The sequence below is a fragment of the Cyclospora cayetanensis genome, unplaced genomic scaffold (assembly GCF_002999335.1).
Source record: "Cyclospora cayetanensis isolate NF1_C8 unplaced genomic scaffold, CcayRef3 CcayRef3_contig_97, whole genome shotgun sequence".
Taxonomy (NCBI): domain Eukaryota; phylum Apicomplexa; class Conoidasida; order Eucoccidiorida; family Eimeriidae; genus Cyclospora; species Cyclospora cayetanensis.
This window is the reverse complement of record NW_020312771.1, coordinates 123,865-150,839: the sequence shown is the minus strand read 5'-3', so window position 1 is coordinate 150,839 and position 26,975 is coordinate 123,865. Positions and strand designations below refer to the sequence as shown.

General features: G+C 50.2%; 8 protein-coding genes across 8 annotated transcripts; 5 read left to right on the top strand and 3 right to left on the bottom strand.

Annotated features, from left to right (window-relative positions):
- Nucleotides 1-1,738: 1,738 nt before the first annotated feature.
- LOC34618338 (vacuolar protein sorting/targeting protein 10) lies at nucleotides 1,739-6,970 on the top strand. Its single transcript, XM_026336209.1, has 12 exons — nucleotides 1,739-1,844; nucleotides 2,041-2,615; nucleotides 2,791-2,967; nucleotides 3,357-3,455; nucleotides 3,655-4,299; nucleotides 4,593-4,737; nucleotides 4,993-5,097; nucleotides 5,219-5,331; nucleotides 5,580-5,783; nucleotides 5,953-6,139; nucleotides 6,331-6,506; nucleotides 6,707-6,970. Exons 1-12 carry the CDS (start codon nucleotides 1,739-1,741, stop codon nucleotides 6,968-6,970), a joined length of 2,796 nt encoding a protein of 931 aa, XP_026191994.1.
- A 1,554-nt stretch (nucleotides 6,971-8,524) lies between these two features.
- Nucleotides 8,525-9,496, bottom strand: LOC34618337 (macrophage migration inhibitory factor). Its single transcript, XM_022731672.1, has 3 exons — nucleotides 9,418-9,496; nucleotides 8,891-9,095; nucleotides 8,525-8,588 (listed from the first exon to the last, which is right to left on the bottom strand). The coding sequence occupies exons 1-3, from the start codon at nucleotides 9,494-9,496 to the stop codon at nucleotides 8,525-8,527; spliced, it is 348 nt and encodes a 115-aa protein (XP_022592831.1).
- Nucleotides 9,497-10,045: 549 nt separating this feature from the next.
- Nucleotides 10,046-11,477, top strand: LOC34618336. The gene is made up of 5 exons (XM_026336208.1): nucleotides 10,046-10,268; nucleotides 10,482-10,526; nucleotides 10,688-10,952; nucleotides 11,135-11,253; nucleotides 11,365-11,477. The coding sequence occupies exons 1-5, from the start codon at nucleotides 10,046-10,048 to the stop codon at nucleotides 11,475-11,477; spliced, it is 765 nt and encodes a 254-aa protein (XP_026191993.1).
- Nucleotides 11,478-11,642: 165 nt separating this feature from the next.
- LOC34618335 lies at nucleotides 11,643-13,940 on the bottom strand. The gene is made up of 3 exons (XM_022731670.1): nucleotides 12,756-13,940; nucleotides 12,148-12,523; nucleotides 11,643-11,809 (listed from the first exon to the last, which is right to left on the bottom strand). Exons 1-3 carry the CDS (start codon nucleotides 13,938-13,940, stop codon nucleotides 11,643-11,645), a joined length of 1,728 nt encoding a protein of 575 aa, XP_022592829.1.
- A 292-nt stretch (nucleotides 13,941-14,232) lies between these two features.
- On the top strand, nucleotides 14,233-18,490 carry LOC34618334. The gene is made up of 9 exons (XM_026336206.1): nucleotides 14,233-14,341; nucleotides 14,739-15,173; nucleotides 15,527-15,909; nucleotides 16,145-16,574; nucleotides 16,642-17,061; nucleotides 17,172-17,253; nucleotides 17,434-17,560; nucleotides 17,611-18,025; nucleotides 18,327-18,490. The coding sequence occupies exons 1-9, from the start codon at nucleotides 14,233-14,235 to the stop codon at nucleotides 18,488-18,490; spliced, it is 2,565 nt and encodes an 854-aa protein (XP_026191991.1).
- A 1,326-nt stretch (nucleotides 18,491-19,816) lies between these two features.
- On the top strand, nucleotides 19,817-21,817 carry LOC34618332 (PITH domain-containing protein 1). The gene is made up of 7 exons (XM_026336212.1): nucleotides 19,817-19,930; nucleotides 20,293-20,385; nucleotides 20,812-20,903; nucleotides 21,081-21,156; nucleotides 21,380-21,464; nucleotides 21,593-21,639; nucleotides 21,743-21,817. The coding sequence occupies exons 1-7, from the start codon at nucleotides 19,817-19,819 to the stop codon at nucleotides 21,815-21,817; spliced, it is 582 nt and encodes a 193-aa protein (XP_026191997.1).
- Nucleotides 21,818-22,225: 408 nt separating this feature from the next.
- On the bottom strand, nucleotides 22,226-23,569 carry LOC34618331 (thioredoxin). Its single transcript, XM_022731666.1, has 4 exons — nucleotides 23,539-23,569; nucleotides 23,005-23,064; nucleotides 22,792-22,868; nucleotides 22,226-22,375 (listed from the first exon to the last, which is right to left on the bottom strand). Exons 1-4 carry the CDS (start codon nucleotides 23,567-23,569, stop codon nucleotides 22,226-22,228), a joined length of 318 nt encoding a protein of 105 aa, XP_022592825.1.
- A 945-nt stretch (nucleotides 23,570-24,514) lies between these two features.
- Nucleotides 24,515-26,179, top strand: LOC34618330. Its single transcript, XM_022731665.1, has 6 exons — nucleotides 24,515-24,652; nucleotides 24,804-24,851; nucleotides 25,088-25,269; nucleotides 25,509-25,621; nucleotides 25,886-25,998; nucleotides 26,141-26,179. The coding sequence occupies exons 1-6, from the start codon at nucleotides 24,515-24,517 to the stop codon at nucleotides 26,177-26,179; spliced, it is 633 nt and encodes a 210-aa protein (XP_022592824.1).
- Nucleotides 26,180-26,975: the final 796 nt, after the last annotated feature.

Genomic DNA, 26,975 nt, shown 5'->3' with positions numbered 1-26,975 from the left:
CCGGCACATGCACATGCCTGCTGCCCTCGTTCTTGCCCAATTTTCGCGTTTCTGCCTGCCTGGGGTGTCATAGTTGGGCTGGAGCTCTTTCGCTGTCTTGCATGCAGTGGGTGACGTCAGCGTACACGTACTGCGAACAAGGCAATGTGTTTAAATTGGTGGAAAGGTCTAGCAAGCTGGGCTACACATACGCACTTCCTATTAGGCTACTTATAGTGACCAATGAATTGTAAAAGAGTTAAGTAATTAAATGCCTATTTGGGTGTGCTGTTTAGCAGGGTATTACCTCTTGATCTAAGGAGACACATTGCTGTGTGCAGTTTCTCGCACAGTGGCTATCCCTCTCCCCTCTTATCAAAAACTGTAAGGCCCGCAGGATTAAAAGACAAGAGTCTTCCAGGGAAAACTCCATAACTTTTGATTATGTTGGCATTGAGTCCGTTTAAGTGGCACCCCAGGGTGACCTTAGATAGAGTGTCAAACCCACAGGTTTAGCGCGTCTCGTACAGTTGCGTGACTCTGAGATTTATAAGGGCATAAGTTTTAGAATCATACGGACAGGGGCTATGAACCAAAGGAGTTTATGAGACTTCCCAAAATAGCCGGAAAGATTTGTAGAGTGCTCCATTAGGTCAATTGCTGGGTGGAAGCCCGAAGTGGCCACAGCTAAGGGCCTCTGTCCCATCTGACGAAGGTGTTCTCTAAGCTCTAGTGGGAAAACAGGCTTAACAGGAGACCGAGCGGTTCAATTGGCTGTTACCACTTTTCGAGTTTATGTGCTGTTGTCTTATCTACCCATCTGAACTTTGTGGTCTACTAGTGCCTGACCATGTTCTGTGAGTTATTTTCATGCAAGCTAAGAAGTCAACAACTCCTAACTTGGTTTGACTGCGTGGCCTACAGTTGAGGTGGAGATACACTGCAATGGCAGCTGCCATCCCACACATTTCCGAAGTTGCGCTTTTCACAGTTCCCACTTTCCTTCTTACAAAGCAATAACGGGTTGTTCGACTCAAATCGAACGGACTCGGCTTTTGATTCTGGATACTTGTGTATCATGTCTCGACCCCGAGCATGCCTGTTCCCTCCCAAAATTGCAAGACAATACGGACAAGCCCTGCAGCCACCGAGGGCTGCGGTGATCGGCAGCAGCGGAACATGCAGCGGGATGGGTGCTCTGGGTTTTATTCTTTCTGCTTTCTCTTTTATTTTAGAAATAAACAGAGCTGAAACTTTATTTGGCATTGCATATTTGCTTTCCAAGATCGAAGTGTCTACACAACGGATGCTTGCCTCGCCAGTTCTACCTGCGGGTTTCAGTTGTTTTTTCCACTTCAGTGCATTCTGGACTCGTGTCCTCGTTTCTTTTACTGCTACTCTTCTATGTAGTTTCCCAGATGTACACGAGTCTGGATTAACTGCTCGTTCCTGACACCCTCGATCTCAGCGGCTACTCCAGTTCCTTCTTCCTGTCCTCTCCTTTTCAAGCCCTAAAACACCCTAGCTCCACAGAAGATAAGGAGGGGGCCCCAGGCCGAAACTGTGAAGGGGCCCCTTCTTTGCTGCTGTGGTGATCTGTTAAAGAGGCACTGGCTATTGACCGATAGGAAGGACGTGGGGTACAATAGGATACATTACATATTGACCCCAAGCACCACCTGCTGACGCTTGTACTCCTCTTCTGCCTGCATTATCTACTGCACTTTTTCGGTTCCGCGGCAAAGAGGAAAAGGGCGCGATGAGGTGCTCCGCCACGGCCCTGGTGGGGGGCCTTTTGGTTTTGGTTATTTGTGCATCTACCTTTGTCGGATCGCCAGCTTCTGCAGCCGTAACAAATAAAAAGGGTGAGCAGGAGTAAAATTGCGAGGGTTGTGAGTTTTATGCCATAGTATATTCGGGGGTGTCGATTTATGTGGTGTATTTGTGGACGGGGGTCCATGAGTGAACTGCTGTTGCTTTTGTCGGAACATCTGTCCATTGCCGCGCGGTTGCACTTTTCAATTTAATGTATTCGTTGTTACCGGTGCTACTGGTTTGCAGTCTCTGTTTCGGAGGTCTCCTTTGATAGTCACATAGAAGATATTCAGTGGTGTGGGGCGGACCATCGGACAATTCTTTTGAAGACCCGCAAAGGACGCCTGTACCGATCCAAAGATGGAGGGAAGAGCTGGATGGAAATTACAGATCTACTGAAGGCGGAGGAGGAGGGGAGCGCAGTTGTTGTAGACAGCATCATGATCTCACCAGTGAACAAGAACATAGTTGTTGTGGTGGGGGCCCATAGAAACCATTTTGTTTCGGAGGATGCTGGCGTATCATTTCGGCGGATCAAGTACACATCTACCATTCATAACTTCCATTTTCATCCCACCCGCTCGACTTATGCACTCGTTTCGACGTGGACGGACCCCTGCTACTCCAAGACCACGGGCAGGAGAGGGGAGGAATGCAATCACCAGCTCTACTATACTACCGATCTTGGCAAAACCTTCAAGTTGGTTGGTGAATATGTAGTGCAGTTTTCATGGGGAGACAAGAATATTGGAGTGCAGGACAACATTTACTTCACCCAGCATAGGGGAAAGTCTGGAGATCAGCCACGATACGGAGGATGGGTAAGGCGTGAAGCATTAGGTGCCTGAGTACACTTATTGAGAATTAACGTGCGCACGATCTACCCGCTTCAGTATTTTCTTCTAAATGCACCACAAACGCATTTCCTTTTAATTGGTTGCAAATCGAATGCATTGACGCCTTTTGTTGCGGTTGATTTTGCTTACTTGCTCGCAGTCCAAGAATGTGGATTTAATGGTTACGAAAGACTTCGGACGCACAGTAAACCGTTTGGTTTACAGGGGCAATAGATTTCTTCTTTCGAACGGCTACTTCTTTGTGGCGAAGGTAAAAGACGCCGTCAAACAGACGGTCAATCTCCTCGTTTCCACTGACGGTGGAAGCACCTTTGCGGTGAGCGGAAACTCTTGGAACTTAAGAGGAGAAGAAAGCTCTCATTGTTGCTTCATTCGTATGCTACGTGCCTAAAGTTTATATAGCTTTCAGTCAATTGCAGATTTTTAGCTTGAGGTCCGAAGGGTCCGGTTCAGCCCCTTTCTTGCATAGGTTTTGCTCTGGGGTGAATCTGAGTAGTTTGTACGTGCTGTCTCGGCGGGATTCTGTTTGAACCGACGCTGATACTGGTGCCTGCTCACTCGCTCTTTGCGTCGCTTGAGACCCTTGCCCTGTACAATAGCGTCCCGTTGGCGTTTTGTGCAAGTAGGTATTGTGTATCGTGTAGCTACTTCGCACCACGCTTTCTTCCCTCTGTTTCCTCTCTTTGTCCCGGTATCTGGACGCAGGCGGCGAAGTTGCCTGTTGAAATAGAGGAGAAGAGCTATACAATCCTTGACACGTCGGAGGGGGCCATCATGCTGCATGTGAACCATGGAGGAGACGGGGTACGATACAAAGGGCAAGCGGAAGCCTGTGCTTTTTCCCTCAGATGCATGTGCCTGTTGATCCCTGTTGGATGCAAATGATGGGAGGACCCAGATATGCTGGGCATGGTTAGACTAGATTTTCCGTCTGCCTGTTGATCGCCACTCCAGTGCCCAGTTTCAAAGGCGTTTTTACGCTCGTTTTTTTATCTGCCTGCAGGGCAAGGACACCGGCAATGTGTATATCTCTGACGCCAAGGGCGTTCGCTTCGCGCTGTCTCTTCCCAACAATATCAGGGCTGGGACAGGGGAGTGCGAGTTTGATAAGGTGCTTTCAATGGAGGGCGTTTACATCGCGAACTTCAGGGACAATGTGGACGCAGGAGGAGTGGCAGAAGCTGCAGAGCAGGAGCAGATGCAGCAGGAGGGTGAAGCTGAGGGATTGCAGACCGAGGTCGAGAAGAAGCATGAAAGGGTATCCAATAGGGCAAGAAAAGAAGAAGTTACGCGCACGGCCATTACCTTCGACAAAGGAGGAGTGTGGAGCTATGTGAAGGCTCCCAAAGTCGACAGCAGAGGGCAGAAAATAGACTGTCCGCCCGACCGCTGCTGGCTGCATCTGAATGGAATCACCAAGTTTGACGAATTTGCTCCGTATTACAGTGTGGAAAATGCTACGGGCATTGTCATGGCCACGGGCAACGTCGGCAGCTATCTTCGCTCAGAAAAGGATGAAGTTAACACCTACCTCAGCAGAGACGGGGGCCTTACGTGGATCGAGGCACACAAGGGAGCCTTCATTTACGAGATGGGAGATCACGGCGGGCTGATCGTTATGGCCGACGATACCCGAAAAACAAATCAGGTGCTGATGCACGTTTTTGCCGCTGTGAAACGACACGCTCGTACATGCACATGCGGGGCTTATCATTCAGAAGGCCTCCTCATTATCGGCTCGCCTGATCCTTCAAAGGGGCAGATTTTTTTCTGTACTTCGCACCACCAGCTTCTGGCAGCCGTTTTCCTTCCACAGGCTGCAGGCCGACAATCCTTTTTCCTACCATCATTCATCTTGCCGTTCATTTCAAGGCGGTCGTGTGCTGATCACAAACGTGGCCGTTTACAAAATCTTTTTTGTTCCGTGTGATCCGCATTCAGGTGGTGTTCAGCTGGAATGAGGGTCAGAGTTGGTACGATTTTGAACTCGGATCTTCACCTCTCTTCGTCGACAACATCGTCATTGAACCAAACTCCTCCAGTGTGGAGTTCCTTCTGTATGGAAAGAGGGAAAACGACAGTGCTGGTAAATCACGGATTTCTACGTGCTGCCTCTTGCTGTTTGGGTCACAACAGTTCTTGATGAAGCCGAGGTTTTGTGTAGGGCGTTCCGCTGAGGCCCATCAGAGGGACGGTCTGCCCTGTTTCCACTGAGGGGCACTCTGTGCCGCGCAAAAGTTTGACAGGCTGTAGACTGTACAGAAGGCATGACTGAACAAATTACAAATGAGGGAATACAGAAATAGCTTGGCGTTCGAATGTGTGCGCGCTTCCTGTGCAGGCGTTCTTTTCCATCTCGATTTTGCCGCCCTTAACCAACAAAAGTGCAAGGGTATTTGGGCAGCGGACTCTGTATCGAGTGACTATGAAACATGGAGCCCCTCGGGTACAAATACTTTTGAGGTCGTAGTTCCAGGTTACGCAGCGGTGATTCTGTATCGCGTGCCCTTGCTGCTTGCATGCCGCTGATCAATTTGTGTTCTTCTTCCCCGTGCGCTGTACTACAGACGGAAGATCGGGAGAGAAGTGCATTTTGGGAAAGCACATTACATACACGCGCAGGAAGCAGACAAGCGAATGCTTCAATGGCCGAGACTTTGAGAGGCCGCGCAGTGTTCAGGTGCGCTTGTTTCTGATGCATACTGCCCGCTTTTAGACCCCTTCTCTCGTGTCCTTTCCTTCATCGTAAAATTTTTGCCTTTTTTTCGTGTGGTAGATAGCCAGATAACGCTAAGTTGCCGAAGCCGGCGCTTGAGGGGTCGTGCATTCATGAGTTTTTGTGGTGACTCGAAGGGGCATCGTTGGTGGAGCGTGGCATTGATGTGTTTTTTCATCCTGTAATTTGCCGCGTGTCTGCTCGTCTATCAGGTTTGCCCCTGCACAATCGAGGATTATGAGTGCGAGTATGGCTTTGAGCGGTCGGTCGGATCTGTGCACTGCCTTCCAACGGATGCAGCGGCAGCGGCGGCATCGACTGCTGCAGGCTTAAATCAGTTCGCGGATGCTGAGGATGCGGCAGCGGCAGCTGCCTGCACATCCTCTGCCTTCTTCTACACTGCTGCCTACCGGAAGGTCCGCGGGGCAAAGGGTTGACTGCTGCTTTGTCTACGAGGGGAGATTGTTGGCCTTACCACTGGTTTGCATGCACCGTCTCGCTTTTGCGGACATTGATCTTTAATGACTGCAACAAGGGTGGAATGCATCGAATATTTCTGTCTCGTTGTTATCTCTTATTACATAGGTACCTGGCGATGTCTGCGAAGGCGGTTGGGCGCCAGAAAAAGTAGCAGTCCCTTGTCCACCACACTCTCCAGTAAGCAGGGGAGGGAAGCTGGTCTTGCTGCTCATCTCGCTCATCGTCCTGCTTATGTGCATCTTCAATTACCTAGCGAGGACGGGCAGACTCAAGGCCTTCTTTAGAAACGCGGGTACGTGTGGACCGTGCCTGGGCATATATTAGCTTTCCTCTTCCTCGGCGTCCCCTGGATGTAACGCAAAGGCAGTGATAAATGGCGACAAATGTTTTGAAAACCTCTAAGAATCGATTCTGAACAAATAGGCTCATGGTTTCGTTTGTTTTCCTGTCCTTCTGCCTCAAACTGTCGCTGGGTTTTTCCAGGCTTCGACACGTTCGCAAATGTGTCGTACGCTATCATCGGCAGCAGCCCCGTGGGCTGGGCAGATGAAGGGGATGGAGATAGGTGCAAAAGGAGGGGCCAGGGGGAAGAAATGGGGGGTAGAATGAGAGGAACCGCCAAGTATGAGCCGGAGTTAAATTTCATCGATGCAGAGCAGGTACTACCTCTCGAGGAATACGCGTGGAAGCAACTGAAATAAGAGTTCTAATGCGTGGTTTTGATAGTCCATTTGGGTTATCGCCTGGAATTTGACTGATTTTGTGTTCTCAGTTTCTTGTAGGATGTGTGTCTCCAACACTGTCGTCATAAGATGCTTTGATTACAATTTGCAGTCTCTCTATCTACGTCTGCATTCAGGATGAAAATGAAGATGATGCACCTCGCTTGATGTCTTACACCAACGGCCTTCCCCGAACAGGCGCGCATGGCAGCACCTGTGGTTCCCGATTTTCGCCTAAGGGGGCCACTGGAGGTGAAGACTTTGAGCTGGGGGGGCCGACCTCTTCTACATCCTCAGTGACGCAGAGACCTATTTCCCCCCAAACCGCGACCACGGTGCCAGTGAGTATTTCTCATAAATGTAATTCCTGCCTCCTCTGTGATTCCGTGTATCCGAGCTAAAAGACTATGTGCACTGCTTCGTACGCTCTGTGCCAGCGTGTCCTGCACACGCTATTGGAGAACTCAGCGTCTCACTCTGTCGGCGTAATTAGTTCCACTTCCTTAGTTTGATCTCCCATGTCTTTTTCTAACGTTCTAGAATTTACTTTTGGCACACCCCCACTCTTTGTTGTTCATTACAAATCCTTCTGAGTCTCCTCTGTTCTTGCAGATCCCCCGCTTGACTCCTCCTAGCTTCGATGAAGACGGTGTCGAGCTGTTGTAGCGAGCAGCAGAATGTACCAACAGAATGGAACAACCAGCGATAGACGAAATTCTGGTATCGTAAAGATTTCATTTTCTCGACGGATCTTTTCCTTCCTTCTTTGTGGATTTCTTTTTGTCCTCACTTGTCCCTTTTTGCACTGTCTCCGCTGCTGCTTCGTGGGCTGCTTATAGCCAGTAGTTGAAGCACGTAACCGCGCTTATCATGGACCCTTGTTGAGGATGGATCTTTTCTCGCTGGGCCGAGCGAACGTGCTACAAGCGCCGACCGTTTGCATGTCTTCAGCTGCAAGCTTTACCATCCTGTATTTTCCATCCTCTAGAGTCCACTGCTCCTGCCCAATAAACCCGTCTTCTTCCTTCAATGTGTCTTTTCTCTTCCCCGCTTTTCTGTGTCATTGGGGGTGGTGCGCCTTGGGAGGGCGCTTCGATATATGCCTTTTCACCCGAAACAGGGGCACTTAGGAGAAGGAACGGACAGGTTCTCTAAGAGTAAATGAACAGTTCTTTCTCCGCGAGATGCTGGAGAGAGCACTCCTTTAATCAGTCGCTCGCGGCACCACAGGTAGCGCTACGCAGGCTCCGCAATTGTAAGGACCAGAAAAAATCGGGCCCTGAACGAGAAAATGACCGAAATCGCCTAGAGCGTAGGTACCCCGGTGTTGTCATATGTGGAGAAAGAAGGAACGAGAACTGTTGCTTTTACTTTCTAGGTGGAGATGGAAGGAGGTTGTACAGTCATCTCCTCTTGATTCTTGAACCCCCTGTCACTATTGTTGCAAAGTGCAGACACTGTGCGTAAATGCCAAGAGGGATGGAGGGCAGTAGCGCATTTTCTACCAGTATTTGAACCAACGGGCACAGAACGGAAGGCTAGTTACTAGGAAAACTGCAGTTGTGTCCTTCCTTTCTTGGCATTACGGGGGGACAGAAAAGTACGGGGGGAGGTAAAGGAAATCTAAAAGGGAGACGAGATCTGGCATAGGCTCGATTTCGACCAACAGTTGAGTCGTATTCTTTGTCCTTTGTACTCTTAAAATAAACATGAAAGCTGCGGTGACTCTTTTTTGCTGGTACCGCTGTCTAGGACGAGCCCTCAGCAATTTGAGCAATGATAGTGCAATATCTGGCATGGGAGAAGCGCCCTTCAGACCCGTGATTCTTGTCCTCTATTTGGATCTTGTTTGTGTCCGTAGCTAGAACCTGCACATACTACATGGAGCCTGGTATGAATATTTGCTTTTGCAGTCTCCGGTTTTACAGGTTCAGGCAGTTTTCATATTTATGCAGTCAGCCAAACACTTGGGAGCCAATGCCGAAGTTCGCGGGGCTGGTGTCAACGAATTGAAAAAACCTGCAAATGCATGAGCAAAGACAAAGGGGGGCGGTGGAGGGAGGCAAAGAAAGCCCCATGACTGGCAACAGTGCATCAAGCAACGCACGTATGAAGAAGGAAAACTATCTGAATAGGCTGCCAAGTACACGAATGTAACTGGGGAGACAAGCGTGAACACGAGCTTGTACACAATACCAAAATGACTCCATATTTGCAACAGTTAGATCCAGCAGGATTCATCTGAGTTTCGAAAAGAGCTCTTTCCCCACAGCAAACAGCACAACAATAAGCTTTTCGCGCTGCAAGTATAACTGGCGTACACTCGATCCGATGAAACTCCTAGGTGCTTCTGGCAGAGAGCCGAAAGCTCAGTGCATAACTTGTTGTTGTTCCTGCTGTTAATCCCTCCAATGGAATGGAGGCGAACATTTGCAGAGGGCTGACTGCTGCCGTTGTGGCGCATAGCGCAGTGCGAAAGGGACGCCATAATGTACTGAGTTGGCTTGCCAAGAAGCTTGTTTATACCTGAGCAGAAGAACAAAGATGGACGGGCTGCAAAATAAAGAGTTCGGAGCCCTATAAGAGCAAGGGAGTAGGAAGCTAGGACGCGAGCTTCGTGTCGTCAGTGTGTGCTGGTGTGTCTCTATGATCGGCGCTGGTGAATCAAGGCACCTAATAAGGTTGCTTGTCGATACAGTCTGGCTCAGATGGGCATCGGAGTGCAAGGACAGTTAACTTGGGTTAAGTGGAATAGTGGCAACGTGCCTAATGTGCGCCCTTGTATGTGCATCTGCAGTTGGTTGTGTCATTAAGGGAAGGAATTCGCTAGGTTGTTATAATTTCTCACTGCTTTCAACATCTGCAAGAAATGCATCTGCCACGTCCTGCTGGACTTGGGCATTCGAGGCAATTTCGCACAGTGGCATTTGTGTGTATGAGAAGCTGATGACGGAAGCAAACGAGGAATGGTGGAAGAGATATCGCTCAAATCAAGATATTTAATCGGCACATAATATTATTTGTCCCGTTGACTTCAAGCCTAATTTTCTTCTGGGGAACGCCCAGAGCCGCGGAAAGGCAGCCCCGCAAAGCCCCTCAGTTGCTTGGTTGCCTCCTGTCTCTATGTGTGGAAGGGGACAAATTTCAATTATTGGAAGTAGCAGGAAAAGGCTGCTGAGTTGCCTGTACACCGAGGGTGTCGTGGATCTCTGCAGCACCCCTCCTTCCGCCTCATCTTTCTCTTCCTTTGGGTACCACTTCTGGTCCGCTCTAGTACTACAAGCCCGTTCACCACGGGTTCTTGAACATTCCCTTAGCGCAGAAGGCTATCGGGAGATCTTTCGTTTGGCCAGGACAAGCCAACTCTCAAGGATCACCCGCCGCTAATTCAGGGAATTGCAGTAGAGCGGAAGATGCTGGTTTCTGCGTGTCGTCGCGCCGCCGTGCGACGGTCTCCTCTTCTTCTGATGAAGAAGATGGATGGTAGCCCCGGAGCTCCAACGCCACTGGAAAGGAACATCAAAATGAACGAAATCATGCACCCTCGTTGGGTGCTGGAGCCACCCAATTACGTCAGACAGCCCTTATGGCGTCAGTGGTGGGAGGCGCAGTTCAGCAACCGCAGTTTCTTCTTTTTTGGAAATGCCTGGACTTCTGCAGCTGCGTTTGCAGCGTTCCTCTGGTGGAGCAGAGTTTTCGGTACAAGCACTGTCCCTCCACATTCTTGACCCCTCAACCCCTGATCGCACTGTTGGTTTCGCTTAGTGTAGAAAGCAAAGGACGGGGAGAAATGAGGGGAGAGGGCGGGGTGAAAAGCACAAGGAACGGTACTCCTGTGGATCTCACTGCGAACGCCTCGCTTCAGACTCATGGTTTGGGTATCGACAGATTCCATGTTTGGTTTTGTCTTAGATCCTCCGCCAATGGAGCGCCTTGACCGGTATTGGCTTAACTCACGTGAGTTTGGCTCTGTGTCTCTCTACTTCCGTGTCTCTCCATGGCAGCCCTTAACGTCTTCCCTGCCTCTGCACCTGCGGTCTTCGTCCCTAGTTCCCTACATATGGTCTGTTTCCCTCTCTCAATACCTGACCGTCAGTCTGCCTACATTTCCTTCTCAGCAAAGTTTAGAATCCTGTCGGCTTTTCATAATCCCGGAAAACGCCCGGCTCTGAAAATATCGCTGATGACCTATGAGGCACGCTACTTCTATCGCGGCTTGGACCATCCTTTTTCTCTGAATGAGATCAAGGATTTCCTCTTCAAGCTTCGAGAAAATTACCTCATCAACACGTTCCAGGGCATCCAATTCCCCTTCGTCTTCCGTCAATTCAATAGAGTTTCAACCCCAGGCACCCTCGCGGTAAGGCCAAGATTAATTAAGACGTAACACGCACCGAGACATTTAAGCCAATAGGAACGCACTTCAAGGCTAGTATCTCGCACTAAAGGCAATTTTATTGGGGTATGTGCTCTGCATGACGCAGGTGCATCTTTCTGACCCTATTCCTGCCGATCATCACGAGGAAGGGCATCATTGATTCAATTGTCCTTTTTGTTCCTCTTAGAATCCATGGGTGTGCTGGGCCCAGCGGCAAGTATCCGTATTTTCAGAAAGCACAGTGCACACGGCCGCCGTATCATATCTTTCTGTGCCCGCACTGCCGCTTTACGGCACTCACAAAACGTGCGAACTGCTGAACTTGGACTTGAAAGCTGAACTTATCTAAGCGCCTCAGCCAAAGCATCCAGAAACCTATTTCGCCTCATACCTTTCCCATATTTGATACGCTTGTAGTTTACGCGAATTGTGAGTCGGAATGGGGAGGGCAGAGCGGAAGCTCAGCGGAGAAGAAATCAGCTCAAGGAGCAGAGAGAAGGACTGGTTCAGTCAGCGTGTGCGTTGTGTAAAAGTATAACTTCTCGTCCTGCTATAAAATTAAGCCCGAAATAGCATTGTAAAAGTGCTCTAGATTTGCAAGTTACAGTCTAAACCGTCATTCTGCTGCAAGGGGCCGCCTGTGAAAAGCCCAGGAAATTAAACAGGCAAGGCATTGCCGAGGCCGTCAACACCCTTTAATCCCGTGATTTATCACGGACGCTGTGTCGGAGTCCCATCCACCTGGATTCTACAATCTCTAAATTTGACATTCTCATGTCCTCTGATTCTTCATCAGATTCCTCATCAGTACGCTCACGGATTTTGGACAACACTTCGTCGCCGCTGACGGTTACTGTGCTGCCTGAAGGAAACAACACAAAAAACTCGTATAGACGAGGAGCATCTTCTCTTATCGGTGATAATCATTGTCACCATATAGGTGATGACAGTTTAGGTGAAGCGAGTCTTGGGATACAAGAAACGAGAAACGAACATGCACAGATGAGAGCTCTACGCTTCGTCTGAGTACAGGCATCAGAAGTGCACTAGACACAGCAAACACTTTGCGCCACGCGAATATATAAGTGGTTTGCGTCGCGGGTGAGAAGTGCATAGTTGTATGGTCAAGAGGGGACCCTTTGTTCTGCTGCGTTAATCCACTTCCACAGGAGGGCGTTTTGAGCAGTTGCTGCTGCTTACCAATAACCCAGTAGCGAAGATATGCTCGCTTGATTCTCTTCCAGGCAAATCGGCACACAGTGGCAATGGGTAGAATCACATACAGCATAAGACAGAGATGAAAACGAGTCGAACTAGTATCCTCCAACTCGAACATCCTTTTAAACCGGGGTCCCTCACGCCTCATCTCGCTGAGCTCGCTAGCTAGCCGTCCGGCCAGCCGTTCCTCCAAGGCAGCATCACAGACCACAAGAATCTTCCAGTTCGGTTTTTGTTTCAACAAGGAAGGAAGGGGGGCCCTGGCCAGCTCAAACTGCTTCCCTCTCTGCCGCAATTGGCACTCGCTTTTGTTTCTGCCAATGATCCATTTTCTTGTGAATGTTGTTTCGGTGAATTCCTGGAAAAAAAACCAAAACACGGAAACAGGTTTATATTTGTTTTGGATGGCAAGTCGTGTAAAATTTCAGTTCATCCCACAGACGCTATGCAACAACATGGCGGGCCAGTTGCGCTAACACCAGGCACTAGCAGTCGATACCAGGCACGTAGCCAACTAACCATCCATCAAATCCGACGAACACGGGGAAAGGGGAAACACCACAATATGAAACGTTGGGGATGGGTATTACCTGAGGAGGCTGTTTTGCTGCCATTGGTGCATCAGTCCATTCGAGCAGATACTGGTGAATTTTAAGGAGGCAGAATTCGGATGAATCTTCTGACAAAACCTTTTTGAGACTTCTTGAAAGGTCCTCTTTGTCCTTGCTTCTGCTGATTAGCTTCCATACCAAAGAATAAAACTCTGAGGGGTGAAAGAGCAGCTCGCCTCCCAAAGCCCCCATTTCGACTAGCCTGTCTCTCCCCACGAGATAGTATGGTGTCCCCTCGAGGATCACCTGTTGCAGCATAGGAATGAACTGTCCATTGTCACACTGAATCACTTTCTCTACAGGATCACGCTCTCCAGACCGTAGCAGGGCCTCACGAGAAAAAGTCTCGAAGACTTTTTCCGCGTCCATGTATCCGAGGCCAAACAACACGATATTCGGACGAAGGGCTTGCGCAGCGGCAATTGCCGATAGAGGGGAACGAGGCAGCACTTTTCCACCACACTCTCTGCCGACATCTCCTCCCTTGAGCCGCCCTCCAGCTTCTTCGTCTTTCGCGACTCTTCCTGATGGCTCAGGGTCCAAACCACAAACAAAAAAATCCATTTGCGAAGGGCCCCATCGCACACAAGTGCGGAGGGCAGAGAATCCGTTTCCTTTGAAACTCGAAACCGCAGGAGGGAGTGACTGCGAAGAAAACGCGCGAACAAAATGCGATCCAGCTGGGCAGAATCCCAGGAAGCTCCCACGTCCTCCTGCTGGTGACCCTCCGGCTGCGGCAGGTGCGTCTGCCTCCAGAACTTTAGGCGCTATATGAATAGGCTTGCTTGGTGAGAGCGCATGCATAGAAGGTTTTATCGCGGAAGCTGGAAGACGCGCCGCCTTCGGAGGCTTCTTCTGCAACGGTCCCCCGTTACGGGGGTGCACGCATACTTCATGTCCGGAAGAGTTACGCGCTCCACCATCGCAGTACCCCCTATTTCTGCCCTTCGCCGCAGGAATGGCACCATGGAAGCAATCTAAGATACCTGGGAGCTTTCTAGGTGTCCCCCCGTAAGGCCAGTATCGGGCCTCCTGCCTCCAGGCGAAACTTCCCTGCCCCCCGTTGCTGTAAGCTGCTCCGAGAGAACTCCGATCTACAAGCACAGGAAGGCGGGCGATGAATCGCGTGCGGCGGGAAGCTGGGGGATTCAGTCTGACGAACATTGTTGCCTGGACGGCCGGGAGGCGAGTTCCATGGGGAAGGGAAAACGGAGGGACAGAAAACTTGGCAGGAAGGAAGGGAAGATCGAGCTCCAAACAGTAAAACGGAAACGCTTGAAGTTGGATAAGGGGGCTCCTCGAAGAACAAAAAGGGATAATAGTGAGGCAAGGCACGCAGAAGAACTCGATGGGAAAATCCAAATGAGAAAGATTCACATGGCGAAGAGAAGCTGCGGTACCTCTGCGATCTGGGCCTACATTGAGGATCTATTAAGCCTTTAGTGAAGGACAGAGAATGACAAAGAGAAAAAATACTGAGCAACGATCCCAAGCACATATGCGTGGGACTTTTCTTTTCATGCGCATGCAAAAAGCACCCGTCGGCAGCGCCCATGAGGAAAAACGTACGACAGCCACACAAAACCTTCATGAAGAGAGCGTTTTAATATATACTTTCTCTGCGATTTATCTTGAAATGTGGGTCAACTACCGCAAATGTAGGCATTTTGGGTGCGCGGGAAATGTCTTTGCGGCAACTAAGAAAAGTTGAAGGGCGCGGTGCTTGCGTACCTGAAACACGTAGCAGTTGCAGCCGCAGCTGTTTGAAGAGCCACTCGGAAGAATCTTCATCGGATGAGTCGCTTAATGGCTCCTTGCCGGGAACGCTGCGAAGGAGCAGACCAGGTGTCTTCTTGCAGGCACTTGGATCAGATTTCCAGGTCTCTGAGGCGGAAGAACAACACGCAGAAGCAGCGGTGGAGGAGGGGGGTTTGAAAGAAGAAGACGCAGAATCAAGTGCAGAAAGCGATAGCAAAGATCCGCATGAAGAACCAGGAACGAGAAGCCAAGGTCCAGCCGCAGAAGCAAAAGAAGCCGCAGAAATCGCCACTGAAAGCCGTCGTGAGGAAAATCTCTCGAGGTGCGCAGCTGTTCAACATGGATGCGAACAACAGTGCAATGGCAGAAGACTGAGAAAACGAAGAAAGCGGAGGCCAGTGGGGGCTTTCTTAAGTGCAGCGCCAGCAGACCATGATTCTCCTCCTGAGGCTCCTACCGAATTGGAATCACCATCTTTGGCGGCGTCAGCGGAGGCTCCAGGGCAGTCTGAGCCATCGCAGGGTGCCATGGCAGTGACGAGTTGTCTGTCGATGGAGCGTTCGGCGTTCGACCCAGAAACGGACTTGATAAGACTCTTCGGGAGGGAAGTGGTGCGAACCTCTAGGACCGCCTTCAGGGGCCCCTCCGGTGTGTATCGTTGATTGTTCTGCCGTCCGTGTCGCGTGGCTGGCCAGTCGCCGCATTTGTACTGTGTCTGGTACCTCTCCGTGAGAGCTCGCCAGGCGCAGGCAGCGAGAGGAGATGTGCCTGCAGCTTTGTGGGGATCGGGTAGACCCAGAACCTCTGAATTCTGGAGCGCTCCGGGTGTATGCTATGCTTCTAGTGACTGTGTCAACAAGGCTCCTGATAGCGACACGGTGGATTTCTGCTTTAGGTGCTTATTGCACTCCAGGCACCCCTTGCATCCCCCTATACACGATCCCTTCCCTATGCGCCCTACTTTACCGCTGTGCATCTGCTTCTTTCTTCAGGCTGCGCTCGGGCTCGCCGCTATTGGCTGTTGTCTCCTCCTGGACCGCAAGGGACTGTGCTAAATCCTTGGGTGCGCATGGTTGGTACAACTGATCAGTCGACTGGCAACTGGGAATTCTCTCTGCAGTTTTCGGAGGATTACATTCGCGTGCAGCCCGCTTTCTTTGCAGCTGTGCACAGCCACGATCCGCTGGCGCTGCGTCAGTTTTGCAGAGACCAACCGCTGCATCCTGATGGCTTGCTCGCGCTCGCTCAGTCTCTGGGGGTGGCAGGAAACCATGAAATGGCTCACGAGGTCGTTCGACAAGCGGTTCTGAGCTTGCAGGCTGCATTTCACTATGCTTTCTCTCCCTTTTTGCGAAATGCGGACGGGACGCCTCAAGTAAAATCTGGGAAGAACTTTCGAGCGAGGGCAACCATAGAGCTCTAGAGCTGCCCACAAAGAGTCCCAGTACTTTATCCAAAGGCAATATATGAATGCATGCGTGCTTGCGTGTGTGCATGTGAATGTATGTATGTATGTTTGTATGTGTGTATGTGCATGTCTATGTAGTTACCTACACAGGGACATCTCTTGAACATTGTGTTTGCTTCCACTTGTGTTTCTGCTGTTGCAGGTGTCCGTCGATTCTCTTAACCCGTTGAATCGACAATTATTCGTGTGCCTACTGCTGTATATGCTTGGCCTCGGAGATCAGGGAGGTCATGGGAGTGCCCTAGAGATCTGCAAATTGCTGCTGTCGATGGATCTGTCCTATGACCCTTGTCACGCCCTCCTGCATCTCGATCATTTTGCTATCCGCTCACGGAAGTATGCCTTCCTCCAGCGATTCTCGCAGGAATTTGTCAAGCAGCACCTCACCTACGTCGTCTCGCTCACAGCGCGTGCAGCCACAGCTGTGCAAGCAGATGGGAGTTGCATGGCAAACACAATGCAAGAGGAAATTCAAGAACAAGGCACCCAATGGGAGGTCTCGGATTTGAGATGCGCCCTCCCAAACTTTGCCTTTTCAGCTGCGCTTGCCAGCTTTATGCACACGGAAAAACGTAAGCCAAATGGCTTGGCCATGCCCCCGGGTACAGGATGTAGAGTTCGTGCCTTTTCCGTAAACAGATACTGCTGGGTCATTATACAGAAAGCCCTTCCCGGATATATGGAAACCGTTATTTGCATCATTGATGTCGCGCTGTTTAATCCTGACTGTTCTAGCAAAGGGAGGGGCCGGCAGTTCATGGAGACCCTTTACTGCACTTGAACGTGCGCGTGAGGCGGCGTTCTGCTGCTTGTATACGTGTGTGTCCATGGCTATGTATGCCTACTTGCTCTTTACAGCCGAGATTCATGCGATTAAGCACATCGGCGTGAGGGATATTTGCGGCATTTTGCGTGATGAGAGAGAATGCATCGCAGAGCGGTCGGGGGCGGCGTCTGTGGTGGCGCACTGCCTGCTGATGCATGCGATCCTTTTATTCCCAGCATTTGTCCGGCGCCTGCTACAGAAGCTGCAAATCAAAGGCGAACAAACAATCAACGGTTCGTTGCGGCGCGGACTCTTGAGATAAGGTTAAGGGTGGCACACCAAATGAAGGATATACACTGCATTTTCTTCTTCCTTTCTCTGTATTTTGCGCACTCTGCTGCAGACTCAATCTACCCACAGGTTCCCTGGGATGCGCTGATCTTTTCGGCGCCTTTGTGGTCTAGTGATTTTCCATGCCACAAAACGTGAGGCATATTCAAGTGCAGGAACTGCGCTTTTTGTATTATTTATCGTTCAGTTGATTTGTCTTTTCTTTCATGCTCCGTAATAAGGCTTTCTCCGCCTTTTGCTGCCGAAACGCAACCAGAGATCCAACAATGTACCTGCATGCTCTACATTTTTAATTGTCATGTTTGCTCTTTTAGAGAGGACGCCGCGCATGACTTGTTGATACAATGCTTCATCGAGAGGAACCACGAACTCTGGCGTGGGGCGCCTGTCCTCCGCTGGCTGCATTCTTGTGCTGCCCACTTGGCGTCCCTCTGCCGCAACGCAGCAGGCAAGCTATGGAGAGTGTCATCCTTTACCGCGTCACTGCATAGGCCCCTAGCGCACACGCTTGGGGTTTTACAGAGCCAGCTGCAGCTTGTTTCCGGCAGCTGCTTTTGTTTCGTTATCCAATGGTACAGCAGACAGACGCAGACACACAGACAGATTCTCCCTTCACACCTTTACACCAATGGGGTGTCTGTTCTTCAGATTATGGTGCCCTTCGTGAGCACAAAGCCTTGTGGTCTAAGAGCGTCATCCTAATGGACTTGCGCCGCTACACGGAAGCGCGCATTTCGGAGTTCACTAGACACCCAACGCTTCCAACGGCCTTGATGGATATGGAGGGGCTGCGGAGGCAGACAGGGCGGCGGGAAGGAAGGCTGAGGCAGCACTTGTCCCTCCGTAGTACACCACTTCTCTTGTTTTTTCAGACGATGCTGCCTTGGAACGAATTGGATCATACAGGTGAGTCATTTTGTAAGCAACAACGGAGACGAAAGCATCTCTCGAAGGTCGCTACCAAGGATGCCTCTCTCTATTATTGCTCGTGTTGCCTCCCCCGTATGTGTTTGTATTACTTCTAGATCGCCTAGGTGTACTCATGTTTATGTGCGTGTGTGTGAATGTGTATGTATGTATGTATGTGTGTCGGTGTATATGCGACTGTGCCTTTTTGTGCCTAATATCCTGTTCTTGACTTGCACTATACATACATATGCATATGTGTATATATGCATATCTGTGATATGTTGAACCTCCTTTTCAGGACTTCACGCCGAGCCAATGTACCTTAGCAACGTATTCTCCGGCCTGTGGAGTTTCTTCTCTTCTGTATTTGCTGCTGGAGTATCCGTACTGCGGCGTTTAGGCGCGCGTACAATCGTGCGGGGTACTCCTACAGCAATAACAGCGAGAGATGTCACATCCTAGCAGGCCCCTGTTTCATCGATCGGGGATTGCACCAACAGCTGCAGTCAGTTGAATGGCATCAGTTGAATGGCTTGCCTTCTGTTGCAGGGCAGCCCTGGGGTATACAGTCAGGGGGCACCCGTATTCTACGGCGATAAACAGGACTTGCGCGCGCTCGCAATTCATCATATTGCAGATGCCTGAAATAAAATTGCAGATTTTCGTCGAAAAATGTAGTCAGGGGTTTTCCCCCTCTGAGTGCGAGAGCGTCATATCCGATGTCCTTGTTCAGGGCATGAACTGCCAAAGCACGAGGGATTAGAGGAGTCTCATAGCCACGAAACATACTGCAAGACAAAGATTCTCCGTAATATATTAATTTGCTCGAATATAGGTTTGAAAGGTTGGAACAGATCTTGAGTTGCCGCTCTAGGCAACCTAGTGGTTACTACGGCGGTCCAAACTTTCCACAAACTTGAGTGATGACTGCACGTGCACCAAGTGCGGCCACTGGTAATTTTGTCGTTTCAAAGGTGGCGTAGAAGTACCATCTCTGTAGCCATGAGCCCTTCTCTCTCGGGGAGGATGCGGGTTCTGTACGAAAACGGTTCTCAGTGAGGATGTCATATATTAGTCAGTTGCCAGCTGCAGCCCCCAAACCTAACATGGGGGTTATACGAATCAAGTTGACGATCTTCACGCGTACAAAGCAGTAGAGTGTGCAATAGAAGGCTAAAAACGGTGTAGGAACGCGCACAGTGCCTTTCATCATCGGTCAGGTCGACACGTAGACCCTCTAGTGAGGAGGAAAGCTCATACACGGCTGTCTAAAGACGACTGTATCATTTAGTTTAGTAGATTCCAAGAGGTTTCAATGAAGGAAAAATGTCTTTTGAAGAAGACAAGGAGTGGCTGCTTCTGTTGCATGCTTCTGGTTGCAATGTGCGTGGGGCCGACGCCGATCCGCTGAAGAAGAACTCTCCATGCAGCATTGTGGATTCCTTGTTTGCTGCTGTACAGGTAAAATATATATATGCTTTTTTCCGTTTCCTTAGGCAGATCCGTGCATGTGGCAGGAGAAGAAGTTGCCGCCAACCTCTGTGCGCCCCTGGCGGAACGGAGCAGAGCGCGTGCACAAAGCTGTACTCTTCACTAACCAGCTTCCACTCTGCAATCCTAAGGGTTCCACGCAGGGTTCTCACCCCAGCACAGGATAGTCGTACTCTCGGCGGGTTACGCATTGGGAGCGGGCAGTAGGCAAGCGCCTGTGTGCACCGACACAACTAGACATACACACACCTTACCAGAGTGGGGCGAGCGCACGCAAGCAGCACGGGGTAGCTGCAAATGCCGGGCGTTCATGGAGAAGGTTGCGGCTGTAAGGCGGAGACAGAACTCACAATCGGTGAATTCCTGTACGGATACATCGATAGAGAAGGCGTCCGCGGTGTGAACGAACAGGTACTTACAGCGCTTTCAGTGGAGCGTACATCCCCTTTTCAGCTAGCTGTTGCGATAGAATCTACTTTTATAAGGTTTTGTACACACACAGTTCGCTTCTTAGCGGCACAAAAATCGAAAACGCATTTTTCATGGGCTACAAGGGCATTAGCGTATCAACATACGCCAGGCAGGTCCCTGGTTTGCCGTGTGCCCCTTTCTTCAATGTGTTCAACTGACTGCACCACTTTCTATGTTACTGTAGATCCTATTGCTCCTTTTCGTTTCCCTTCCTTTTTTGGGTAAACGCGCGAAACATGCAAGTCAGAAGCACTTCTGAACGCAAGTGGATTTTCTCCTGCGCACCTTTTTTCTTTGCACAGGAGAGGGGATCGGCTAAGAAAGTCATTAAAACTTACGACGAACGACTCGATGACTCTCTGTCGTGCAAGAGTGAACAAGATGATTCAGAGCTTGTCAGTCCCACGAACGAACGCTGTGTTCTCCCCACCCTCGCTGTCCGCTACTCCCGCGCCTTACGCTATCCCTTGCTTTCCCTTCTTCCTTTTCCGCTTTCTGCTTAACTCGCCTTACCTGCACCTCGAAGTCGCATGGACTTCTGAAAGCAGCGCACCTCTCCAATAGTGGGGACATGGCTTCGCATTGCAATTGATGCGGCACGATGTATCTGCGAGCCACAGTTAAATGTTATGCGGCTCTTCAGATTATTTATATACCCTTCATTTCGCCGTGCAAGGTGCGCAAGGGCTCTCCTACACCTGAAATGCAGGCACGGATGCATGCACAGACACACTGCACATTTTTGACTGTTCGCGCTCTCGCTCATGCTTCAAGTCAGAATCACTGCACCGCTTGCGCTTCCGAGTGCTGTGTTATTCCAGATTTCTAGTTTGATAGTCATCGGCGGGGGAGAAGGTCGCGCACCTGGCAAAGTGAAGGTCTTCGCGAACCGTGAGGACCTGGACTTTACCAAGTAAGCAGAAGGCGAGGGATGGCTTCTTTGTTGCTTGCTGCCTTACGAAGAGTGCTTTGACAGCACACTGAGGCGGAGGAAATGCTACAGATGCGGCAGTAGCGTAGCTGGGAGAAATGCTTGTTAGGGGATGGTGGATTTTTGTGTTGGTTGCGACCTGTGCGCGTGGGCCTGCAGCGTGAGGGAGACAGAATGCGTTCAGGAGATCGATTTGACAGAAGACTTCCATGGCGCAGTAGAGTACCCTCTAAAGGTAAAATGCGCGGATCGTGTCTCTGCTTTGTCTCTCTGCCTCCTAGCCTCCGTTCGCTTCCATTTTTTGTGTGCTGTGTGGGTCTACTCTTCACTTTGCGTCTTCTCCCGTATCTACCTGCCTTTATCTGCGCTATGCTCGGCTCCCTCTGTAAACTGCTCGTGCTTAAATCTTCATGCGTTTAAGTTTAGTGGGAATGAGTGTTTCTGCGTCGTTCACTCAGGTCACCAAACTGCAGAATGTGTCGTCTCTGGCATTGTATTTTCCTGAAAACTTTGGAGGCGACTGCACGGAAATCGTTTATATCGGTCCGCGTTCTCTTCGGGTGGCGCTGTCTGTACAAACTGGTAGCGCTGTGCGGCACGGCACGGCACTTTCACTGGCAGCGACTGGTGCACTTGCATATCTGTTGTGTGTTTCCCTGTATTGGCCGCAGGACTCAGGGGTGTTGGGTCGAAATACCAGCGCAGAGCCGTTCAAACGGTAAGAATACCTCTAACTGGAAAGCCTCGAGCCTCGAAACCTCAAACTCGAAGCTCTCAACGGCGCGGCACTTTTGGCTTATGCGTGCCTGTTGTGGCCTCAGGTGTATGAGGCGCAACCAAACCTCAAAGATCACAAACAGCCGGGAGACCAATTTACCCCTCAGATGGGGCTTTAATGGCTGGCTGGCTTTAGCTGAAGTGAATCGCAGCTATTGCGTGGACTCTCACCACAGCTACCTACACGTAGGCACCTGAGGTGACTCTTTCTGCTTTTTATTAAATTCCTTTTTTTGCATGTGCCGTTGCAACACTTCCCTTGAAGATAGAGTATATGTATAGCGCGGGAAAAAGCACTGTGCACTACAACTCTTCAGGCAGACACAAAAGGCGCGTTGCACCCTCTCTTCGTTTGGTTTTTAGTGGTTGCGTCTTCGCCTTTCGATGGTGAATGTGGATATTTGTTTTGCGTGAAAAGTTCCGCGCCAACCCTTGCTAATGACAAGTGACGCTTTACGCATGGGCAATAGAGGGAGTAGCGTATCGGGAAGAAAGGCCGAGGAGGCGGAAAGACGGGCGAAGCCGCCTCAAATGGCCCTTTTTAAGCAATCATCAACGGCCGCCTGATTGGCACCTGTAAGGTTGTGCATGCACTTCCCATTCTTGTAGATCTTCAATGTTGGCATGGAGCTTACATCTTCTCGCTCCGTTAGCTCAGGGCACTCATCGGCATCCACCTGATGAACAACACAAAAAGAATTCATATAATTTGACGCATGCGCATACCACAGAGCATTCTTGGCTCGACTCTCCGCCCCTACAGCTTGTTCTATGGATAGACACCCCTTAGCAAAGTGTTGAATGCCTGTGGCGCATGCATGTTGCTAGTTTATGAGCAGTTAGCTGCACCAGCGGTTTCAGCAGTGTGACGCTCTGCGAAACTGTGCATCAGTGCGCATGGCAACGTTTCACATTAGCGCCAGATCGGACACGCAGCCATGCATTTATTTATGTACATATATATATATATATATATATATATATATAAATGCATATATATCTGCTTGTTCGCGGCTTTTGCATAAAGAAACGTGAAGCCTGTAAGTCTGTTAACATGGCCCTCCAGAGTCCAAAGGGAACACAAACGACTAACCAGCACGAATTTGATGTTCATATATTCCTTTTTGTTGCTTGTCTCCTCAATAAACGGCTTGATCTGCCTGCTGGGGCCTGATAGCGAAAACGCAGTGGGTATGGTCTGCCTTCACAGGATGCACGCCGTTTGTATTTTTGGCTTTTTCTGTAGGCATATTTGCTTAAGCGCTTCGATAGCAGTGCCATCTGTGGGGGGCCGTGCCATTCTTACCGTTCCATGTTGCAAAGAAAGTGACCACCACTGTGCCCTCTTGAGTAACAGCGTCGTACTCTGAGTTTTGCCATCAAAATCACAGAGCTATTGGGTTCCCTGTTAGTTTCAAGAGAACTAATTTTCCTTTAGGCCACGAGGCGTTCTTTGACTGCTTTTCGTTAAAGACTCGTTCCCACAAACAGTATTTTGGGGGGCTTTTGCGTCATTGTGTGATCGAGCGTGCGCCGATGCACCATGATGGGAGACCAAGCTACATTTTCTACCGAAAGGAGAGCTCTTCGCCATCAGCTCACGAGGAGATCACGAATAGGCGAGCAGCGGGAGGGCACTGCTCTAACGGTTTTGCTGCATTCCGTCAAGTTAGCCTTAATATTGTACTGGAAGACTAAGCAAGGCCAGAAGTCCCAGTGGCACTTCTTGAAACAGGTCACTGCTCGCATCCCGCTTTAGTCGTATGCAGCAGCATGTTACAGTTTGCATGCGTATTTTGGATTTGGAGGCTCGAAAATGGTGCTCTCCTGTGTTTCTTACCGCCTGCAGACTTGATGAGCTGCGTTGGCATTTTCCCTCGGGCTACGGGAGAAGCAAGACGACGTTTCTTCTGTGCACCTTTAGTAAAACAAACAAAATTAGAGCCCAGCAAGAATCCTTTTATCTATGGTACGCCCTGGTAGCTGTATTGCTAGGAATGTAAGAGAAGAGAGAATAATGGCGGACGGGGCTGAACCGTGCACTGTCACCTGGTAGAGGTATTCCTTTAGAAGCACTTTGAAGTGAGGGTCAATGAAGGCTGAGCTGAGAGCTGAAGGAATGAGTGAACGAAAAAAGCGGATGTCATAATAACTAGGTTTAACGTGTACCAATCTCATCCATAGAAGGCAACACCCAATGCGGAATCCACGTCCACCACATCCCACTTTTTCGGTTCTACAGAGTCATATTCCTCAGTTGCTCTTGGGTCTTTGACATCCAGTTTAGTGCATGCATTCGTATTTAGCTTTACGGGCTATTCATACTTGAACGTCTTATCGTGCTCACGAGGCGTCCAGACACCACATCAGCCCCGCTGGCGCGGTCCCCAGTTTATGCACACAAGTACCTACCGCACCAGTGTCTTGGCTCCTTTTTGCCTTATTCTTTCCATTATTCGAATTGCTCCATCCCTTGCATATTGCAATATAAGGTAAGCTTCAATTATCCGTTTTCCTTTGCTCTTCCTTTTCAGCTGGTTCTGCTGCTCATCGATGCTGGGGAAGCCTGCCATTTCATTTTTCTGTAGTGTCCAGCTGTACAATGGCTTAACAAATCCAGCCCTAAGTCTTTCAAAGCACGCAAATTATGTATTTCCTGGCCTCTGTAGGAGCAGTTGCTACACCGTGGGATTCTCGACAGTCCAGCGCCCGCGATCCGCACAGCAGGGATATAGTTTCTTCCTACCTATTCCCTCCTCCCCAACAACAAAGTTTGTGCCTTTAAATACATTCAGGTGGTGCTTTTATATCTGATAATGGCAACTGAGGCACCTGAGCTCTCAGCCGTTGAGGGACCAGAGGGGGCCCCCCAAGGCACTTCCCCATATGCTCAACAGTTGGAACGACAAGGCAGCGCGCTGCGCTCAAGCATCGCCAAATACGGCTCAAATAGTGTATGTCTACTCTGTTGTTGATGCTGCTGCCCCTTCTTTAGCCGATTTTCTCGCTGTAGCCACTGTATCTGTTCGGAGCGCACGAGTTACCGCAGCACTGTCTTCTAATCCGTGAATACATCCCCCCCTCTGCGCTGTTGTGTCCACACAGTACTATTATGCTCATGCACCGCTTCCGGCGGCCAGCGAGGAGGCTAAGGTATGCAGAAGAACAAGTGAGGGGGAATACCCATGTGCGCATTGGGGATGCATGAAAACAGAGCCTTTTATCCTGGTTTCCTGTTTTTGTTGCTCCTTGCGCCCCCGAATTGCTAGTTCAATGGGCACATTCATTTTTCTACTTTGCTCGGCCGTTGTACTCCCTTTGCCATCTACACTTACCACCTGTGGCCTTCCATGGTGCTGCTACGAGTGCGTACTATGTGCTACCTTTAGAAAATTGAGGGCCCCGGTATCGTTACGGGTGGCCCTCCGGCTCTCCTGGCCAGGGGGCCCTCAGAGCCCACGAGGCCCATCAGCTCGAAGGATGCGGCGGAAGAAGCCATTGGCGGGCGTCGAGTGCCTGCGGCTACCTCTCTTAGACGCTACTCTTGGGCAGACAGCAAGAGAACTGTCAAGTAAAACACCATGACAGGCGCTGCCTAGATCAGTAGCAGGCAGATTCAAAACTAGAGGCACAAGCTGCCGAGCAGGCCATAATGGCGCACATGTTCGTGGAAGGGGCCCACTGCCAAGGGTTCCTGCCCTCTCCATGCCCAGATATTTTGGCCGCATTACTGTTTCAACGAGGCCTTGACGTACTAGCAAAAGGCGCCTCTTGACTGCTTTGTGGATTTGCTGTGCGGCTTGCACACAGGGTGTATCTCAGCCTACAGAACATACGTCCAGGCGAGGAGGCGGACGGGCCTTTCACCGCGGAAAAGGTCGCCGTGCAATTTGCCTCTGACCGAGTGGCTCTCGCAATCGAACGTTCGTCTACTCTGTTTATCTGCTTTAGTTGTCGAGCTTCAGCGCTAGAAGGTGTTCTTCGCATCTAAATAGGCGAGCAGGAGGCGGCAAGCCGGACCGTTTTTGTTCTTCTACCTCCTCTCCTTGTTTGCATGGGTGCTTGCTGCTTGTGTCGGTCCGTCTTAGCGACGTTCACGTTCTTTGTGCTAGACGTTTCTACCGCGCTTCCTGCTAAAAGTGTGTGTGTCGATCTTCTGCTCGACTGTTCTGCTGCTTGGCTTGCAGGCCCATCTGGTTTGTACTTGTTAACGATTCAACGGACTTACGGGGGCATCATTCCCTCCGAGTCTGCTGTCTCCATCTCGGAGGCCAAAATCACTTTGACCCTTAGAAAAGAGGTTCGCACAACTCCTGGCCTACGCTATTGCCAGCCAAGAGCACGCGTGTGCACGCCTTCCCTTTCAGTTCGTTTTCGCCTTTTCACCAATTGAGTTCACGCCCGTGTGTACGCTGGTGTCTTCTATGCGGTTGCTTGTTTAGGAAGAAGGTTTGACTTGGTTTAATCTAAGCAAGGATTAAGGGGGAGCGCGCATCCGCAGCTGTCCTCTTTCCCTGTTTTTTTCCCTTCACCTTGGATTTGCTTCTCGCTGCGAGAAGATATCCAACATGTGAGTGCATTTAATTCTTTTTTTCGCCTTCACAAGCGGCGGGGTGAAGAGCCAGACATATGAGGTAAACTTTACACGGAGTGCGAAGCTGCCACACAGAGTTGGGTGTTCCTTAACATTCGGAGTGACCCATTTCTGTACGACAGAAACACACTCCAATAGGCACGCGTAGGGGGGTTGTACGAGGAACAGAAGTATGCCTATGTTATTATTTAGTGGCCAAGCAGCGATTCCCGCCTCGCTTGTTTCTGCTGAAGTGGGGGGCCGTTGCAAGCATCCTTACATAGCGGGAGGGGGCCATACACATGGCAAGGGGAACAAACAAAGTGCCTTCCAGTCCTCCCACACGCAACTCCGCCCGTGGGGCAGGAAACCGACTCTGCTCCCTCGCAGTAGACATATCTTAAAGAGGCAGTCAATAGTGGCATTGGAACGGGGGCCAGTACTACTCGGTGCCGCAGGATACGCATCTGCTTACGGCGCTAGCGGTGGCGTCCTTCCACCCTCTAAAAGGTAGAAACCATAGATTCTTGATGCCTGCGTATTCACCCGAGATGGAGACGTCCTATGACGATTTAAGCGCCAAATTCCAAATTGAAACGTCGTACCAGTGATCATGCTGCTCCATCGTGTCTTTTGCCAAGTGCTCTAATGAGCAAAGGCTCAACTGCATTAACTCCATGTTTCGTTTCAGAGATGACGCAAGA

Bases quoted from the DNA above. Each gene is read 5' to 3' on its own strand.
- LOC34618338 (XM_026336209.1), top strand. From the start codon at position 1,739: ATGAGGTGCTCCGCCACGGCCCTGGTGGGGGGCCTTTTGGTTTTGGTT. The intron at 5,784-5,952 runs GTCCGCGGGGCA...CTTATTACATAG, and splicing joins ACACTGCTGCCTACCGGAAG to GTACCTGGCGATGTCTGCGA. The intron at 6,140-6,330 runs GTACGTGTGGAC...GGGTTTTTCCAG, and splicing joins GGCCTTCTTTAGAAACGCGG to GCTTCGACACGTTCGCAAAT.
- LOC34618335 (XM_022731670.1), bottom strand. From the start codon at position 13,940: ATGTTCGTCAGACTGAATCCCCCAGCTTCCCGCCGCACGCGATTCATC. The intron at 12,524-12,755 runs GTAATACCCATC...TTTTTTTTCCAG, and splicing joins CAGCAAAACAGCCTCCTCAG to GAATTCACCGAAACAACATT. The intron at 11,810-12,147 runs GTAAGCAGCAGC...TGTTTCCTTCAG, and splicing joins TCTTCGCTACTGGGTTATTG to GCAGCACAGTAACCGTCAGC.
- LOC34618334 (XM_026336206.1), top strand. From the start codon at position 14,233: ATGACAAAGAGAAAAAATACTGAGCAACGATCCCAAGCACATATGCGT. The intron at 15,910-16,144 runs GTAAAATCTGGG...CTGCTGTTGCAG, and splicing joins ATGCGGACGGGACGCCTCAA to GTGTCCGTCGATTCTCTTAA. The intron at 17,254-17,433 runs GTGAGGCATATT...TTGCTCTTTTAG, and splicing joins GATTTTCCATGCCACAAAAC to AGAGGACGCCGCGCATGACT.
- LOC34618330 (XM_022731665.1), top strand. From the start codon at position 24,515: ATGGCAACTGAGGCACCTGAGCTCTCAGCCGTTGAGGGACCAGAGGGG. The intron at 24,653-24,803 runs GTATGTCTACTC...GTGTCCACACAG, and splicing joins CCAAATACGGCTCAAATAGT to TACTATTATGCTCATGCACC. The intron at 25,999-26,140 runs GTTCGCACAACT...TTGCTTGTTTAG, and splicing joins CTTTGACCCTTAGAAAAGAG to GAAGAAGGTTTGACTTGGTT.
- LOC34618332 (XM_026336212.1), top strand. From the start codon at position 19,817: ATGCCGGGCGTTCATGGAGAAGGTTGCGGCTGTAAGGCGGAGACAGAA. The intron at 20,386-20,811 runs GTCAGTCCCACG...GTGTTATTCCAG, and splicing joins AACAAGATGATTCAGAGCTT to ATTTCTAGTTTGATAGTCAT. The intron at 21,465-21,592 runs GTCCGCGTTCTC...TATTGGCCGCAG, and splicing joins CACGGAAATCGTTTATATCG to GACTCAGGGGTGTTGGGTCG.
- LOC34618336 (XM_026336208.1), top strand. From the start codon at position 10,046: ATGGATGGTAGCCCCGGAGCTCCAACGCCACTGGAAAGGAACATCAAA. The intron at 10,953-11,134 runs GTAACACGCACC...TGTTCCTCTTAG, and splicing joins AGGCCAAGATTAATTAAGAC to AATCCATGGGTGTGCTGGGC. The intron at 11,254-11,364 runs GTGCGAACTGCT...ATACGCTTGTAG, and splicing joins CTTTACGGCACTCACAAAAC to TTTACGCGAATTGTGAGTCG.
- LOC34618331 (XM_022731666.1), bottom strand. From the start codon at position 23,569: ATGCCAACGCAGCTCATCAAGTCTGCAGGCG. The intron at 23,065-23,538 runs GTAAGAAACACA...GGCAAAACTCAG, and splicing joins GCTCATCAAGTCTGCAGGCG to AGTACGACGCTGTTACTCAA. The intron at 22,376-22,791 runs GTTAGTCGTTTG...GTTGTTCATCAG, and splicing joins TGAACATCAAATTCGTGCTG to GTGGATGCCGATGAGTGCCC.
- LOC34618337 (XM_022731672.1), bottom strand. From the start codon at position 9,496: ATGCCACTGTGCGAAATTGCCTCGAATGCCCAAGTCCAGCAGGACGTG. The intron at 9,096-9,417 runs GTGAGAAATTAT...TCTTCTGCTCAG, and splicing joins TCTTGCAGATGTTGAAAGCA to GTATAAACAAGCTTCTTGGC. The intron at 8,589-8,890 runs GTACGCCAGTTA...ATGCATTTGCAG, and splicing joins GGAGTTTCATCGGATCGAGT to GTTTTTTCAATTCGTTGACA.